Source organism: Podarcis gaigeae (genome assembly GCF_964106915.1).
Source record: "Podarcis gaigeae genome assembly, chromosome: 4".
NCBI classification, from domain to species: domain Eukaryota; kingdom Metazoa; phylum Chordata; class Lepidosauria; order Squamata; family Lacertidae; genus Podarcis; species Podarcis gaigeae.
The window spans coordinates 35,553,652-35,571,952 of NC_139677.1; the positions used below are offsets into that span (position 1 = coordinate 35,553,652).

The window sequence follows — 18,301 nt, forward strand, 5'->3', positions numbered from 1 at the left end:
CACCACTTTAGCTAATGGGGCCTCCAGCTGCCGCCGCGCCACCAGAGCCCAATTTCTGTTCTTACCCTGAAACAAAGTTCTTAACCTGAAGCACTATTTCTGGGTTAGCGGAGTGTGTAACCTGAAGCGTATGTAACCTGAGGTACCACTGTATATATAAAATTATACCACATCTGACATTAAAAATTTCTTGATACAGTAAGCAAAGAACAAAACTTGGTTACTGATTGTGGGTTTTGGAGGATAAGAAACCACAAGACCCAGTTGGTTTTGAAACCGAGGGTGCCATCAAAAGTAGTTTGCAATATGGCATTGGGGGGGTCTGCTCCTTCACCCACACACAAAGGCAGAAGATTACACTGGACTACTTGCAAATCATTTTGATCTTGAGTAATATAAATAACTGCAGATAGGCATAAAATCAGAATGCAATGAGAATGACATTACCAAATCATGTATGGCTGCAAAGATCTATGACACTAGGAAAGAAAATTCTTTTACTTCAGCTCCCAGAAAAAAATTACCACAATCAGAAATACCGAAGACGTTTGTAGGAATTATAATGTTTAGAAATGATAAACAATGATAATAAGTAGGAATGCACTTCTTACTGGCAAAGGAGGTGTTTTTTAATTTAACCTCTACATAAAGGGCAAAATAGCAGTTCTACTCTATTGCCAAAATGTTAACAGCATCATTCCCAGAAAGGATTTATTTCTAATCAAAAACTTGGTATGCCCCCTCCCCACATGAGTTAATATGCTCTTAAACCATAGTTATACCATTTGTCATTAGAGTCACAATAGTGCAAGCATTTAAGGGATTAGTAATTGAAGGACAAGTCTTCAGGACATACAACTTAGCCTGCCAAGTTCAGATTCTGAAAAATTCAGTAGGCTTGCTTGCCAATGATGTTGGTATGGATCTGAGAAATGAAGCAGTACTGTGGGCATGCTTCAGTAAAGTTTATCTCACATAAGACTAACTTAAATGAGCATACTTTCTATTTTATGCAGCAGCATCTTACCCACTTTGATCTGCAAATCCCATTAGTTGATAAAGCTCTGACACCGACTGTGTAACTTGATGCACGTTTACTCAGAAGTCCCATTTATTTCAGTGGGGCTTACTCCCACATAAGTGAGCACAGGATTGCAGTCTTAATCTTATACTGTTGTCAGAAAGGGGATTTCAAGTCTGTCTCAGCACCCAATAGATAGATAGATAGATAGATAGATAGATAGATAGATAGATAGATGATAGGTAGATGATTGACAGACACTGTTGTCATTCGTTAGAAATGTCAAGATTTTCAAACTAAAAAGTTATGGTTGGCATGCATAGCGAAAGTAAGAGACAGATTACAAAGCCACCATACAAAGAGTGCAACATAGGGAGTAGGAAGGCATAGCTGCCAAACCCTTTGAATTCATTAGAAATAAACCCTCAATAAAAAGTTAGGCACATTTGTCTTTACTGAACTATATAGATACACAACACAATGAAACTCACCTTTCCGTGGAGAAGCTTCACCATTTTGGGAGGGTTCTGTTCCAGTGTATACGATTTCCCCATCTTTGACCATTTCATTCCAAAGGCCACAGAGTCCATCTCGGGTGAAAGCAAGCTTTTAGAGGAAAAGGGGGTGGGGAATGCAATATCATAAACATGTTTTTTTTACCCTTTCCACCAAATAGTGTTCAAGATGACTAACAATGATACAAACAATACCATAAAAGAGCAAAAGAATAAAAAAATAATAAGGCACATTAAATCATCAATAAAAGCAACTGTTTTAAACTTTGTCTGCCTGCAATTCAAAGGGCTGGGAAGACATTTATCCATAGAAATTTAAAGATTCAAGTCTAGTCGGTGTAGTTCCACCTCCCTTTTTGAAATAGCACCAAGAATTCAAGCATGCTAACGATTTGGATGAGTACATCCAACCTAGAACATCTACTGGCAAGGCTGCAACACTAATGCCTATGAAGGCCACCACGTGGCAATTTTGTTACACAGATTTTATCTGTGTGCAAGCAATTTCCTGCATTTTGCAAATAGATAGTACAAAACTCCAATGAATGACTTCCAGCAACTGATTTCCAGAGCAGGTACAGTAGCAAAACGGACCCATGCACGCTCACCACATCACATGGTATGGACAGCATAAACATGAGATACACAGAATGCCCTCCACCAGCAGTTCCCAACTGGGGGTCCGTGGACCCCAGGCATAGCTGTCAACTCTTCCCTTTTTTTAAGGGGAATTCCCTTATCCGAATGGGATCCCTCACAAGAAAAGGGAAAAGTTGATAGCTATGACCCCAGGAGGTCTATGTAACCCACCCAGGGGGTTCATGGCACACACATCAATTGTCCGGGATACCCCATTTTGGGGGTCCATGCTCTTGAGTGCCCCAAAACATGAGAAATTGCAGCTAGACACACGTCTCATGTGAGACCATGGCACCCAAAAATGCACATCCAAGTTTTGTACTGGAGCATATTACAGGGCATGGTGGAACCATCCACATAACAAAAACTACCAAAGAGATACCAACATTTTCAAAAGTAGGGGGTCCATGACTCGGCTTTGAAAAGCAGGGCTCCGCAGTACTTAGCTAGGGTAATTGGGAACAACTGCCCTACACACAAGAAAATTACACGTCAGAAATATGTATAGGATACAGCCATTTTCACTATAACAAATAAATCCACAAAAATTATCAGCCCACTTTCTCACTTGTTTGCAACACACTGCTAGCCTGAAAGAGAAACAAATCTCTTCCTATTTACAAAAGCTGCTTTACCTGGTCATGGAGGGAATCTAGAAGTCAAGCTGATATTTACATGCCTCTCAATACTCAAAGAACATTAAAGCTTTCTACAATGAGAATAAGCTCATTAGGCATCACTGTTCTAACATTTTTAGAGCCTGTGATACAAGACAGATACAAAGTTTAGAATCCTGAATTGTTACATTTCGAAAACAAGGCTATAGTAAAATAAGTTAAATTTAGAACTGAGCTGTCAATCTACACCACAGGAGTCATCAGTGTTCCACTAACCTCAGCGATATGAAGAATTTAAAAATAAATGCGTTATGGCAGATGTATCAGCAGCTAAGCTTACTTTTACAAGCAGCAAATGAGGTGATAAATCCGTGTCTCAACTGTACCACCAGTGTGCAGATGAAGGCTCCCATAATTGAAAGACTGAAAGTCTTCCCGCCCCCTCAAAAAATGTACAAAGTGAATGGGGACAATATCCATAATAGGGAGAATCAAAATTCATACAAGCCATTCTCACACACAATCATGCCCTCCCCCCCCCCACTCACTCACTCTTTCTCTCTCTCACACACACACACACAAGCAATACACAAATGAATTGACTCATTTTCTCTTCCTTGAGAAATGCGAGTCCTTCACTTTCTCTCTGAGCTGAGAAAGGGAATTGTTTCAGAGCCAGATTGCAAACCTCTTAGGCTGCAACAAAGGTCAATTGAAAAATGGTCCCCCTGTGATGAAATCAAACCATCAATTGCATGCAGAGGCCTCATGCTTCACTGACTTGCAAGCACCTTTAAATTATAAAAAAAAATAAAAATTCAAAAAAAAAAAAAACAACAAACAGACACAAGAAGTAAACCTACATTAGAGCAGGGATTCCTGTCTTTGAAGGTAACATCTGGGTTTTATTTCAACCCCCTTGGGTAACAAATAAACACACATATGCCACAGATACATTGCAACAGTTTGTTGTGAGGCCCTGCATGTTCGTTCACCCCTATTACTTAACCACATTGCAATAGCTTCAGCTTTATTTTTTGAGGGTTTTATACTTTCTAGTGCATCTGAGAAACAAGAAATGTTGTTTCTTCTGCAGGAAACAGTGCAAGTGATCAAACAGAAAAGCACAATATTTTAGATTACTGTTTACAGTCCATTCAAATGTAACATATTTGCCTATGGCTCTTCCCATATTAGCCTTCCAAATCAACTTGAAATCAATTTTCTACATCATTTGTGAGCTTCTATGCACTGACTTGGTTGTCCAAAATTCATCCCTGCCAGATAATTACTGTAGCTGGGCAATAAACCTCTCTCCTGATTAATGTAATAGATATATTGGCATCTCTATTCTTATTCAGGGACACATGGCCAAGCCTACCTTAAGTTATGATGCAACTATCAGTCCTTTATAATCTTCAGCACGTTGGTAATTATCCAACTTGCCTGGTCATCCACAATGGATGAAAATTGTCTGACTATGTTGAAGCAACTTACAGGGGATTAAGGCATATGCACCTCATTCTCCCTTCTAACCTGAAAATGTTACTGGATCTTTAAGGGTAAGCAGCAAAATAAAAGTCTAACCCATTTGTGGCTGTGAATGGGGCAGTGAATGCAATTCTGAGGCCACAAAGCCGATGAGGAAGTCCTATAGGATTGAAGCCTATAGTCTCAGACTGCACGGTAATGCATTAATTCACTCAATTATTTTTTGCATCTCCATTTGTCTACTTAAGACCTATCTGGGTTTTATTTAAGAGACCCAAATGCTTGCAGTTTAAAACCTACCATGAAAGTAGCCCTCACCATATGGTAAGCTTGACTACTGTATATATCAGCAGTAGGCTCTCTTACTTGAGGAACATAGTACACTTTCTTATTACAGGTCAAACTTGTTATTGTTAGCATCCATCTGTCTTTATAAATGAAGTGCGCCTCCAGGGGTGGAGTCAAAGCGCTGCATTAGCTGCACCAAAGTGACCTCCTCAGGGAACGAGCCTGGCCAGAGTGTATGAAGGTCCTGAGCTGCCCAGACAACAAGACCTCCCCCTCTCAAACTCCAAAGGAAAGCAGAGCAAGTGACCTTCTCCCAAAGATATCGTGGAAGGCAGAGGAGGTTTAGGATCAGAGTTTTCATTCTCCTAGATGGGCTACCTTCCCAAGTTGACAAGCCTCATTTGCCCGTCACTTCCCTCTACAGCATGTGCAGAAACCACCTTCTGATTGTTGGAACCACCACTGATCTCGTCCGCTCAATATGCCAGAGCCTGTCTTCGCATACAGTCCCTAACTCACTGAGGATTTGGGACCCATTGGCTACCCTGGTTTAGCCAGTCTGTTGAAGCTATTCCCAGGGTGTGGCTTCTGTCACATGCTGACAGCTTCTAGGAGCTACAGGGGAGAGCAAAGTGCAGGGAGGGGACCCTAGGTGGACAAGCTACCCCAGAAGAAGCACAACATGTCCCCCACTAGAGGTATTACTCCTGGCCTAACACCCCACAGTTCCAACTCAGTATTATCTACTTCACTGGAATTGTTTATCCAGGATCTCTTTCGCCACCTGCTTTTCCGTCCTTCTTTCTACCTGGAGATACCAGAGATTGAACTTGGGATCTTCTGTACACAAAAGATATAATTTGTCATTTACCTACAGTCTCTCATCTGACCTTTAATCTTCTTATTATCAAACCTGAAATCTAATAACAAATCTCAAGCACAAACCCGAAATCTAATAACAAATCTGAATGAACACCCCACATCTCATTAATTTCAAGCTCACACTAATATTTTCCTTCATAAACAAAAGAGATAAGGAGGACCCATTATAAAACATTCTATCACTGAAAAAGGATTTGCTTCATTCCACAAGCCCAGCAAAGTGAAACCTTCCTCATTTTAGCTACCATAAAGTCATCAGGATGCTATAAAACACAAAAATAGAGGACATCAATGAACTCTTTCATTCTCAAGCGGGTCACACTGAACTTGATTTAAGATTCAAAACCTAGAGTTTGCATTCAGGACAGACAGCACATTCAGACACCATTCAGGTACACCTTGCATCCTTTATCAGAAGGAAAATTTCCTCCTGTCCTGTCTAAGATACATGGAAGCACTAAGTAGAAAGGACTATGGCAATTTATCCATCATGACTAAATGACTAAACAACAACAAAAGTGAGGTCCATTGCTGTAGAAACTGACCCAGCCTGTACTCAGAAAGTTTAAAATGCATAGAATAGAGGAGCACAATGCAACTTTTAAGTTCTGCTCAACTCACCAGCACAACAAATTTTAAAAGCACTTGCCCAATCCCCAGTCTCACTCTTCTAATTTTATGCAATGGGGGTGAGGAAAGGACTAAAAGAAGGGTTGTATCCAATAATGCATGAACAGAGTTTCATTTGTGCAACAGAACTTCCCCTTCCTCTCATCTCACGTGCCCCCAAAATCTGCCTCAGAATCTCCCCAAACTCCCTGGAGCAGATTTTGGGCATGCACAGAAGGCAGCAGAGTAAGGAAAACCCCACTGTACAAGTGGAAATCTGCTGTATGAGTGCAAAAGCAGCATTGGATAAAACCCAATGACTGTTACATGGAATATAATGAAACAATACAAATAAAAAATAAAAACAGATATTCAGCAAGACTTTTCTTATTGTGTAAATCCATAGCATTCTAGCCATCTCAGTTTTCATCAAATTTTTAAGAAGACCAATATCAACTAGCACAGCAAGTTGGGGTCTTTACTGGGGCAATATTCTAGGTTTCTTATCCCACCCAAATTCACAGCCCATCCAAGACTACTCAGTTCTAATGAGGATCACTCAAAAGACTCATGTTTAGACAGTTGAAGCCTCTTACCACTAACTATAACAATTCATCGGATTTCCATGGTCTAGAGTAGCATAGAGTTTCTATATATAAATCAAGTGAGCAATACACCAAAACTATTTATAGTAATCTTATGATGCATACCCTAAGATACCGTCTACTTTGGAAAGAACTAGCCATTTGAAATATTCAGCGGAAAACATAAAATGTAATTCAATCCAGCTGTAAACAAAATTCTACATCTCCAATATCACAAAAAGATATTTCACCTCTATTGCGCAATTGTCAGGTCAGTATGAAATTAACAAGCGAATTATACACAATCTCCTGGCTCTGTTTTTTTTATTAGCAGAATAGATTGCATTGTATTTGAACAGAGAGTATCAAGTTACACAGACACACATCATATTATTATATACACTAAAGAGGAGTTCCTACCTGTAAGTCTGTCTTCAGCCATTTGGAATCAAACCGGGTCTGAGCAGCCAAACAAAAAGATTCAGAAGACATCTTCCCTTTTCAAATCAGTCTTTTCAGCTGGCTGGACAACCTGTCACAAAATGTTTGTGTGTGTGTGTGTGTGTGTGTTACTAAAAGCAATGAAAGTACAGTATCTACATATAACTGTATCTGCACACACACAACCATATGGCTTCCATCTTCCTTTAACAACCATTATTCACAGAAAGAGAAGACTCACTACAACAGGCTGGAGCTAAGAAATACAAAGCATTTATAGGCAGGGAATCAAGAGCATTAGTACTCTGTTTACAAGAGTGCTGTTTACACCATACAAGCCTCCTCCCAGGCCAGAAGTCGAAAACATCCTCCGCTATTGCACCATGCTATACTATCAGAGACCTGTGCTGCTGCTATCTTTCAGACTTGTGACTGGTGCATGAAATAAATAATTGATCTACGATTATACAAGCCAACCAACCCAAACCATTCATCCCTCCACACCCTGAAAAAAAAGCATGTTGAAGGAGTTGTAAAGGGAGATAGCCAGTTTAACATGGCAAGACGAAGAAAAAACTCTCCATGTCTCCCACCCACCCACCCAATTATTTTCCCAACTACACCAACGAACTTCCATGACAAGCAGGACCTACTGTCATCATAAACACAGATTTTGCTGTCTGTCTCCGGTTGCCTCTGCTAGCCAGAAACTAACCAAAAATGTGTGATTTCGAGGGTGGGGATGATCTAAAACCCTGGACATCAACCAGCAAAGCTACAATTTAACAGTTTTCTGCTTGACTGCTCTGAGGCCATCTCTGAAAACAAAAGAATAAAACCAACACCGGCCGGAGGAGGAGGGGGCGGAGGAAGCCATAAACACACACACACACACACACACACACACACACTATATATATATAATTTCCCCATACGCATTACTATCACACACCCGTTTACACCCTTAAACCTTCTCCCCTTTCAAAAGCAGGCGCAAAATCCCTCTTTGCATCCATTCCCCGCAAGCCCTCCCACCATAAAAAAGCAGCCCAACATGCGACCCTGCCCAAACTCCCTTCGAAAAGGGGAGCCACCATGTTCAAGCGTCCGTCGTGTCCCGTTCCCCCCCACCACCACCACCACGCGTTGCTTATGACAGATATTTCATGTTGCGCGTGTCTGGAGAGACACAAGGGGTGCGTGGAGGAACGGGGATCTCTGCTTGCATGCATGCGCAGGTTACCTCTAAATACACCGAAGCCACACATGCACATACCTAAATCTTGCACAGACCCCGCAGCCGCCGCCTCCTCCATCCCAAGGACGCCCCCAGCCTCCGAACAGGGAGGTGAACTGGCCGCCCTCCCAACCTCTATCGATGCACACAGAGGCCCAGCTCGCCCCTCCCTCTCTTGCTGCTGCTGCTTTTCGGGCTCCAGGGAGACGGCGGGGGATGTCTACGGGGACCTCCGGGAGGCGCTGCCGCCGCCCCCGGGACCCGCAGCCCCCACACTCACCTGCCCAGCAGCCTCGCCTGCTCCGCGCGGGAGTTGGCGGCGGCTCCAGCTGTCCTGTCAGGCCCCCGCGCAGCTCCAACTAATCCCCCCCACCCTTCCTCCTCCTTGTCCGCTCTCCCCCTCCCCACATCCCTGGCCAAACCGGATGGAGGTTAGGGGGGCGGGCTAAAAGGGAAACACTGCTTAGTCCCCCTTCCACCCAATCAGGTCGCAGCTGCCGGGCAAGCTCCAGCCAATCCGCTCCCACGGATACTTCGCCTTTCCTCTCGGGAGCAGAGCGGGTGGGGGGAAGCCATAGAGAGGAAATGGCGAGAAGGGCTCCGGTTACCATAGAAGTTGCTTGCTTTTGCGGCGGCGGCAGCAGGGGGCGAAGGCGGGTAGTAGGGGAGCGGCTGCGGGAGCGCCCGTTCGGTGCTGGTTTTCCGATGGCGGGTCTTTCTTTTCAGGTGTATTGCGGTGGCTTTCTCTAGTGCTGCCTCCAGTTCTGCGGGTTTTACGTTGGAATAGTGCTGTCGTGTTTATATATTATATATATCGGGCTTGCCTTTCCCATAGGACGGATTGTGGGACAATGGAGGCGCATATTTCAGCCCAAGAAAATGGGGAGGAAAAATCCCCATTGCATGTATAACTCTGAAGAGGCAAAGAGAAAAGAACGCTCCACAATTATTATATAGAACAGTTAGTCTTGATGGTAGCAGTGATCCTCCCAGATGCAAGTTGTTTCATCACCGAAGTCCTCTTAATTTCTCCCATTTTTTGTGGCTAACGTTTAGTATGCCATTTAACATAAATTGCAAAAGCAAAACGGCGTAAGGCTACATTTAGGGGTTCTTTTTCACACTCAACAAATATATGTACCATCATCACCACCCCGCCAAAATAAAAAAAAAGGTGTTCTATCCACCTTCAGTACCATGATGCCAACTCTTGCTCTACCACAACTGCCTCTCACTTGCCCCCATCAGGATAAATAAGAGAGAGATGCATCTCCCATAAAATCTTTGAAGCAAGAAGATAAACTGAAAATGGACTTAACTTGTGTAGAGGTGGGAGAATTGGATCAGGCCAATGGCCTATTTAGTTCAGCATCCTGTTCTCAAAAGTGGCCAGTCGGATGCCTATGGGAAGCCTGCAAACAGGACATGAACACAACAGCACTCTTCCCTCCTATGGCTCCCAACAACTGGTATTCAGACAGAAGCATTACTGCCTCCAACCAATTTTGACAGGTAGATGGAGCTGGGTTGAAAGGAAAGCTTCAGAACTACACTAAAGCAGACACGATAACACAACTGTACATGGTATGTGTTTGCTATCACATCAGATCAGTGAGGTGCTAAAGGACCACACAAATAGCTTTTTGATTTACCAGTGGAATTAAAATGTTGCCTTACAACGTTTCATTGAAATATCAATAAATTACAAAATATCAGAGTCAAATCTATATCACTATGCAGGGCTAGCGATTAGGGCAGCTTGTTGCCTAAGAGCAATACTGGACTGGTTTTGTAAGCTAACCCAGGATACTACATTGGTGTAGGAGCATGGTTCCACCTCCTGCAGTAAGAACAGCCATGTTTGTTGGGTGCACTACACAGCTCATTCAGAAAGCAAAATGGGAGAGGATGATGTGTGAGACAGAACTGGAGACAACAACTCATATGTACCTGTGTGTGCTTGCACAGCTAGCTATATCATTGTAGCCCTACACATAGAAACATAGAATCATCTGACACTATTGCAGAAAGGCATTATGTATAATAGAATTGGAGAACTGACAGTATACATGTTTGGAATCACCCACTGGCCTCACTAATAATAGTAATAATAATAATAATAATAATAATAATAATAATAATAATAATATTGTTTATACCCCGCCCATGTGGCTGAGTTTTCCCAGCCACTCTGGGCGGCTCCCAACAAAATATTAAAAATACAATAAAGCATCAAACATTAAAAACTTCCCTAAACAGGGCTGCTTTCAGATGTCTTCTAAAAGTCAGATAGTTGTTTATTTCCTTGACATATGATGGAAGGGCATTCCACAGGGCGGGCGCCACTACCGAGAAGGCTTTCTGCCATATGATGATGCTGTAGTTATGTTTCCTTAAGCCTCTTTCTGTTCTATTACAACTATATGTGGCTGTATTCATATTTACTCAGAAGAAGGTCCCACTCCCAAGCAGGTATACATATGGTGGAACTATAAAAAAAAGTTTTGCTGAGGCTGCAGTCCTACTCATCCTGAATAAGGCAGAACAGAGGAAATGCTCTCTTACACACACACACACCAGCTGCTGGGTTTCCCCCAGTAATGTTGGTGGGTGGGGCCACTTGCCGAAGAGAATTGTTAAAGGGGATTGCTTCAACCTTTTTCTTCTCTTGCTAATTTGTACTGTAGATAGCTCCTCCAAATGATATTTAGTTGATATTTCCCCTCCCTTAAACCCTGAAACTTATTTAATTATGGCTGGGGCTGAGGGAAATAATTTAGGGGGCATTTACAGGAAATAATCAGTGGACATGTGAGGAGTTAAATGCTCCACTCTCACACACACTGGTCCTTGCCCTGAAAGTATTCCCCTTGGTCTTACATACAAATTACAGTATATCTGCATGTCTGTTTCAGCCCTATATGGGACTTACTTCTGAGTAAGCATGGATAGAATAGCTTGTTTGCTTTCACCTGAAATAAAGGATATTAATTTTTAACTTACCTTAAATCACATGAGTGTTCACCAGTGTTTGTAATGGAAGCTAAGGTTCCGAGAACAATTTTTATAGATTAACAAGCTATTTTTATTGACAGTGGAATGGTGCTTAGAGGCCACACTGATGGATGTACCAGAAACAAGCACTGAAATTATGAAATAGGACCAAAGTGTAGATAATCTCTTTTGCTTTAGCAGAGGGTACTGATAATTATATGGTGCATGAAGGCAAAACAAAGCAACTTCTGTAACAGCAAGGCAGAACTATTCATTCCAGAACAAGGCAGTCATTGTTCTCTTGTTTAGGACTATTTTGCCATTTTAAACTCTAAAGTCTAGAGCATTTGAAAGAAGATGGCATTTGACTTAGAACATTAGAAATCAGCCTTGGTGATAATTAAAATCTGGTGCAATCTTCCATGGCATCTACCTGATGTCAGTTCTGCAATTTTTAGTTCATGCTGATCCTTATGAATCAAAATAATATTTGCTTCCCCAGCTTTCTCTCTCTCTCTCTCTCTCTCTCTCTCTCTCTCTGTCTCTCAACAGATGGAACCTACCAGTAAGTCTCTCCAGTAAGTCACTATTGTGTTAAATTCTGTGACTCTACAATTTGCTCTCAGATAAAACACAAAATTTTACTGGAACTGATAGCATCAGGAACAAAACAGTCTGGGATCCACATACCTTAACAAACACCTTCTCCTGTTAAAGCATGCGGAAATATGTTAATTTATTAACGCCCTAAGAGCTACCAAACAACACTGCAAACAAATAGGGTTTGGACCCTAGAAGTATAGTATCAAAGTATCAAAGTAATAAAATATGAAACTAACTGATGGAGCAAACAGAGATAGATTTAGCATTGTTTAGTTAAACATTTATTGGACAGCTTCAAATAAAAATTCTGCATTAAAGTTCAATCCAAAGCCATAAAAATACAAAACCAGTATCAAAATAAATTAGATAACAGAGTATATCAATAAATGAACAAATAGATCTTTAAAACTTTAGAATTACAAAACCCTACAAAACCCTTGAAATCTTCAAGAATGTAAGAGTATTACTATTACTACTACTGGGTTATTTGTGGGGCATAGGAATTGGTTCATTTATTTATTTTTCAAAATATAGTCTGAGAGACGGTAGACTGGCCCACAGCTGAAGAAGGTTGCTGACCCCTGGGTAAGACTATCTTCAAGTTCCATATATGTATGAAGATACAGAGCTGGGAATTTTGAGCAGTGTAAAATAATTTTGAGCAGTGCAGTATCTGCAAGGAAGTTTTCCAGAGTATATACTTTCTACTCAGGAAGCATGTGAAAACTGAATAGTTTAGGACAGTGTTCACTTTTAATTCGTGACATATGATTTAAAGGCTTGACAGTAGCTACCAGGGAGTAAATGGAGATGTATTGTTTGGTTGGGATAATTTTTGTGTTGTATATATTTCTGAAGTTGCAATAAACTTTGAACTTCCTTTTAAGGATGGAAAATCAGACTATGGCACAGTAAATGAAATAAGAGTAAGCCCATGAGCATTTCTAAGACAAATGTGAAAAACTCAAGAGAATATTTTTTCAATATGCTGTTCTTGTCCTGTTTGAAAAAGAGCTGTTTTTTTGCATTGCATTATTTATTTTGATTCACATTAAGGATGTTTTCAAGATGACTGGAGTTTCTGTGTCAGGGACAAAACTTCTGCAAATTATGATACTGTACTTTCGTAGCTTGGTAAAATAGTGAAGGACACACGAATTGCACATACTGCATAACCATCTGGGTGACTTTCAAAAAATACCATGACAAATAACAGGGAGAAATTTCCTGAGTCATGAAAACAAGCTGACTAAATCTTAAAACACATTTCTGGAGTGAAAAATTACTCAATTTGTGTATTGGATTGTTTACTGATGATGATAAAAGTCTGAGGGATCAATCCACCAAGCTGTCTGCTGTGCAATTTCCATTCATTTTAATAGGCTTCCCAGTCTGAGATGCACTGAGAACTTTTTGATGATACAGCCACTCTTCAACTGTTGAAGAATTATGGTTCCTGGTTTGTTAGTTATAAAGATGTTTCTGCATCTTTCAAGAATTACTTTTTAAACTCAGATTGGGTTTTTCTACAGTGTTGCTTTTCCTTTTATTTCTAGGATCACATTCTACTTATGAAACCTCAGTGCAGTGTTGGAAGATTCAGGACAAACGGAAATGCTACTTCATGTTAGAATTCCTGCTCCATGATTGCAGTCATGGGATTTTTGTCTATCACATGACGGTATATGTTTTGACTCCACAGAGTGGGAAGAGAGGATGTTTGTGTTACTGTGTTCCGTGAAATGGGACTATTGTCCTTTGTTTGTTTTTCTCTTTGCTGTCTGATGCTAGAGAGAAAAAGAGCCATGTTGTAGTGCTCTGTCTGTGTTTATATGTAAATAAAGTAGATTAGCCAAAATGCTGAGTTGCTGAGGTCTGTTACGCAAACTGCACAAACTCTGCAGATCCCTAAGTGTGCCGGTGTTGGTTGGCATCGGTCGCTGTGATGTTCAGGCTGAAGAAAGCTTTTGAAGCTCCCGAACTAACGACCAGAAGGGAGAGAACACACCAGTCGGGCATGTGTCTCTGCCAGGGTCCTACTCGAGTGTAGGCTGAGCTCCTAACACTTCATACATTGAAGCATTGTTAAGTGATGGAATTTGAAATCACAAGATGTAATAATGGCCTCAGAATACCAGTTGTTTTGATGTGAGTTCCATCATGTTCATGTCCTGGACATCCCATAGGCATCTAATTTGCCATTGTGAGAATAGGCATCCCATAGGCATCTAATTTGCCATTGTGAGGACGCAGTGAAGATAGCTCAGTTTGATCCCTGCGTCAGGCAAAAGATTCCTACATTGCAGGGGGTTGGACCAGATGACCCTTGTGGTCCCTTTCAACTCTGCAATTCTATTATTCTTTGACTATATCAGCCCTTGGTTCAGCACAGTTCTTCTTGCATTCTTATCTTAGAGTACTGTTATGAGTTTGGGTGCCAGAGTTTGTTGGTGCAAGGCACCTATAATTCCTGAATTTAGTAAGTGTTAGAATTTAATCAATGCTTGAAGAGTTAAACTAGAAGTCAGACTCGTAATAGCTGGAGATTGCCTGAGAGGTGAACCATTAGCAGAGAATAATAAACACAGGGAGAATGGCCATCAGCACAACAGAGACTCTCTGCCAGCCAGCAGATGGATGAAGCCCCACCCAGATCTCTGATATAGTAAGAAATGCCAGACTTTTTGTTAGGGGGAAGTTTCAGGTAGCTGTGGCACGATCTAGTGAAAAAGGTGTCAGTCTGTTAAATGCAGCAATTGCAGGGGGTGGACCACAATGTGGGTTGCCTGTTCGAATCAGAGACTGCAGCAGTGGGAGAAACGGGACTCTCTTGGGAGTGTAATGATTTTAAACCCTCCACTGTAAGCTCGTATATATGTGAAAATAAACCATGTATCACAAAGACACCACAGTCTTTCCAAAGGAAACATAAACTCTGACTAAGTGCTTGGACCCATAGATTCTCACATCACTCAGGGGTTGGGGTGGCGTGTAACAGTACTATCATTATTGGCCTTGAGAATAAATCCACTGCTCAAAGTGGAGTAGGATTGTGTGAACTGTCATCCCACTTCAGAGGATATGACTGAGTCTGGCACAAATTGGAATGAAACCATCCCACTTCTACTCCCCTCCCATTGTAAGCACTGGATGAGTCCCCAGGGAAAGAAGCAATTGGAGATGGAGAGGAATAGGAGATGACTGCATAGCTTCTCCAGCCAGTGCCAAGGACAAATGTTTTGTTCGTCCAACAGGCTGGCACTGTTGACACAGTGCTTAATGTAACATATTTCAGAATCATCTTCAGACTGAAAGCAGCAATACAAATGCATCTTCTAGGTAGATATCTGGCCAACATTTTAATTAACTTCCCCTTCCAGGCAGGCGATATTAACTCTATCTTCTAGAATGAGCAGTTAAGTAAGTAAAATACTTTGTTTTTCCAGCCTCCAAAGTAGCACCTGGATGGATTGTCAAAGACTTAGCTCTTCTTGCCATAATTCCACAAGCGAAGCACATAGGGTACAATGCAGAGAAAATAATACACGCCTTATTCCTGTTAATACTGATTGATTTAGCTTAACTATGTTCTAAAGTCCTATTGATTTCAACTAGTCCTGCAATTTTAGACACACTTACTTGGAATTAATGTATTTTAAATTGGTGAAGTCCGTATTGTTAAAGCTATGGTTTTCCCAGTAGTGATGTATGGAAGTGAGAGCTGGACCATAAAGAAAGCTGATTGCCAAAGAATTGATGCTTTTGAATTATGGTGCTGGAGAAGACTCTTGAGAGTCCCATGGACTGCAAGAAGATAAAACCTATCCATTCTAAAGGAAATCAGCCCTGAGTGCTCACTAGAAGGACAGATCCTGAAGCTGAGACTCCAATACTTTGGCCACCTCGTGAGAAGAGAAGACTCCCTGGAAAAGACCCTGATGTTGGAAAAGATGGAGGGCACAAGGAGAAGGGGACGACAGAGGACGAGATGGTTGGATAGTGTTCTCGAAGCTACCAGCATGAGTTTGACCAAACTGCGGGAGGCAGTGGAAGACAGGAGTGCCTGGTGTGCTGTGGTCCATGGGGTCACGAAGAGTCGGAAACAACTAAACGGCTAAACAACAACAACAAATTAGTGAGACTTCTAAGTAATCCTGTGTAAGATTGGGCTCCAAATATCACTTCTCATAATATGGTCACTGTATGGTGACTTTTTTAATTTCTTAATTCAGCAGCTATTCACAGCAAGCTTTTAATGTATCCTGGACCCATCTCTATATTGTGATTCATTTCTATGCCACTGACACCACCAAACATTGTAACAATGCCTAATGGAGGCTAACTTTGTGGTGAAAGCTGATCTGTGCATGCTGGTAGAACCGAAGGGGCTACTGTGGGAAACAGCCACCAAGTAGAAACACTTCCACCTGCAATATTGTGGGAACCTGCTTTGCTCTGGTTTGCACTAAGGATCTAACTTTTACATACTTTTCAAAATGGTTGTGTTTAAGTGGCTAGAACTGATGGAAATCAGCCAAATGTTCTGGACTGGTGCATGCATTACCGTTGCCAAATGTTGGGATCAGTGCTCTGACCTCTAATTTATTTTAGGCAAATTAATTTGCTTGATGGAAGAAAACGTCACTGCAATCATTTCTTTTTGGCAGCAACAGCATCATACAACCATACTTTGTAGGGAACAAATGCATATTTGGTGGGATTGCTAAATTGTCTGAAACGCTTGCCCATGTGCATTTGCCCTTGCTGTTGTGTTGCTAGATTCAAATAATGACAGCAGGCTAACATACGTCAGTGCTGGAGAACCTGGTGACCATTGGCCATGTGGGCTGAGGCTGGTGGGAGCTGGATTCAGACAACATCAGGAAACCAACAACGTTCCCATTCCTGTTAAACATGGTTCTCTTTCCCTTCCCTATTTCATCATCACAGCAGCTATGTGAGGCAGGTAAGGCTGAGAGACAGTGACTGGCCCAAAGACACACAGTTAACTTGACGGCTAAGTGGGAATTTTAACTCGGGTCTCCTCAGTTCTAGTCTGAAACTCTAACCACTACTGTATTTCATTGTATTCATTTTGTGAGCACCATTAATTCAAGAAGGATGTTGACAAATTGGGAAAGCTGCAGGAAAGGGAAAGAAGTGCCTACATTAATTATTGTAAGAAAGCCCGAGAAGTACAGTAACAAAGAGAAAAGAAAACACTGTGAGACAAATTTAATACAGATCAAGTCGTTCAGAAATTATAAAAGTTGTGTGCCGCAACAGCTGGTAATCTAGTCAAGGGAAGCTATCAGGTAGTGAGCGCTTTGTAACCAGGTTAGTTTCAGCGGAAATGATGGGGCAAAGAGGCAGCGACTGATCCAAAGTCACCCAATGAGCTTTGTAGCTGAATGGCATCCTACTTGCTTAAGATATGTAGAGCATGTTATAAGCATAGTCTTCTTATTTATGGCTGGTTGACCCGTGGGAACCCCTCCCCACCCCAAACCCTTGGTCAATGAAATTTTTGTTTTTACCAAGGTTGTTGTTTTTTAATGCAAATAAAAAAAGTATGCATCAGGCAGTGGCGTAGCGTGGGGGGTGCAGGGGGGGCCGGCCGCACCGGGCGCAACATCTGGGGGGGGGCGCTCGCCGCCTCCGGAGTCGCCGAAGAGCCTCAGGCGCAGGCTGTAGCAGAGCCCCATGTCTCGCGGAACCGACGAGCTGTGCGCGCGTCCAGGCTGAAGGCGTCCGGCAGGCAGCAGCTCTCAGCGCTCGCCGCGGTCCCCGCGCATCAGGGCCGCGGAGGGCGCGCCAGGCAGCCCCTCCTCACAGCCCCGCCGCCGCTGCCGCTGCTGGGCCATGTTGCATTTTCCTCACCTCTCTGCCCTCCTCCTTCGGGCAGGCGTCGTTTGGGCGGCAGCGCCAGCGGCAACTCGCCTCAGATCACCTGACACAGACCCCCCGCCGCCGCCGTGGCTACCTTACTGTAAATACCCCAGCCCAGGCAGCAGCAAGAAGAAGCTGGCAGCGGCGGCAGGTTAGGGGTTAGGGGCGCAAATTACTTGCCTTGCCCCGGGTACTGACAACCCACGCTACGCCGCTGGCATCAGGTATTTCTGCCTGTGAATTATTATTTTTAACCCTCTCAATACATCACACTGAAGTTGCTATACAATTCCCGCTGAAAATAAGGCTATTTGAATGCTTAGGGGCTTGGTTCCTCAGTAAGGCTGACTGCTAAATCATGAACACACCCACAACACAAACTTTTCAACAAATTGCACCGCCAACAGCGCAATCCCCTGGAGGTCAACCCCATGGAGTTCAACAGAGCCTACCTAAAAAACAGAAATACTGTACACATTCCTAAAAGAGCA

At 42.4% G+C, this 18,301-nt stretch overlaps 1 protein-coding gene across 1 annotated transcript in view; it reads right to left on the reverse strand.

The window, feature by feature from the left end:
* HERC2 (HECT and RLD domain containing E3 ubiquitin protein ligase 2) overlaps positions 1 to 8,872 on the reverse strand; it is a 96,369-nt gene extending 87,497 nt beyond the window's left edge. The window contains exons 1-3 of the mRNA XM_083734082.1: positions 8,605 to 8,872; positions 7,067 to 7,178; positions 1,513 to 1,627 (exon numbers count right to left, since the gene is read on the reverse strand). Of these exons, the coding sequence (XP_083590208.1) occupies positions 1,513 to 1,627; positions 7,067 to 7,138 (187 nt within the window). The 5' untranslated portion in view covers positions 7,139 to 7,178; positions 8,605 to 8,872. The remainder of the gene's footprint in view (positions 1 to 1,512; positions 1,628 to 7,066; positions 7,179 to 8,604) is intronic.
* Positions 8,873 to 18,301: the final 9,429 nt, after the last annotated feature.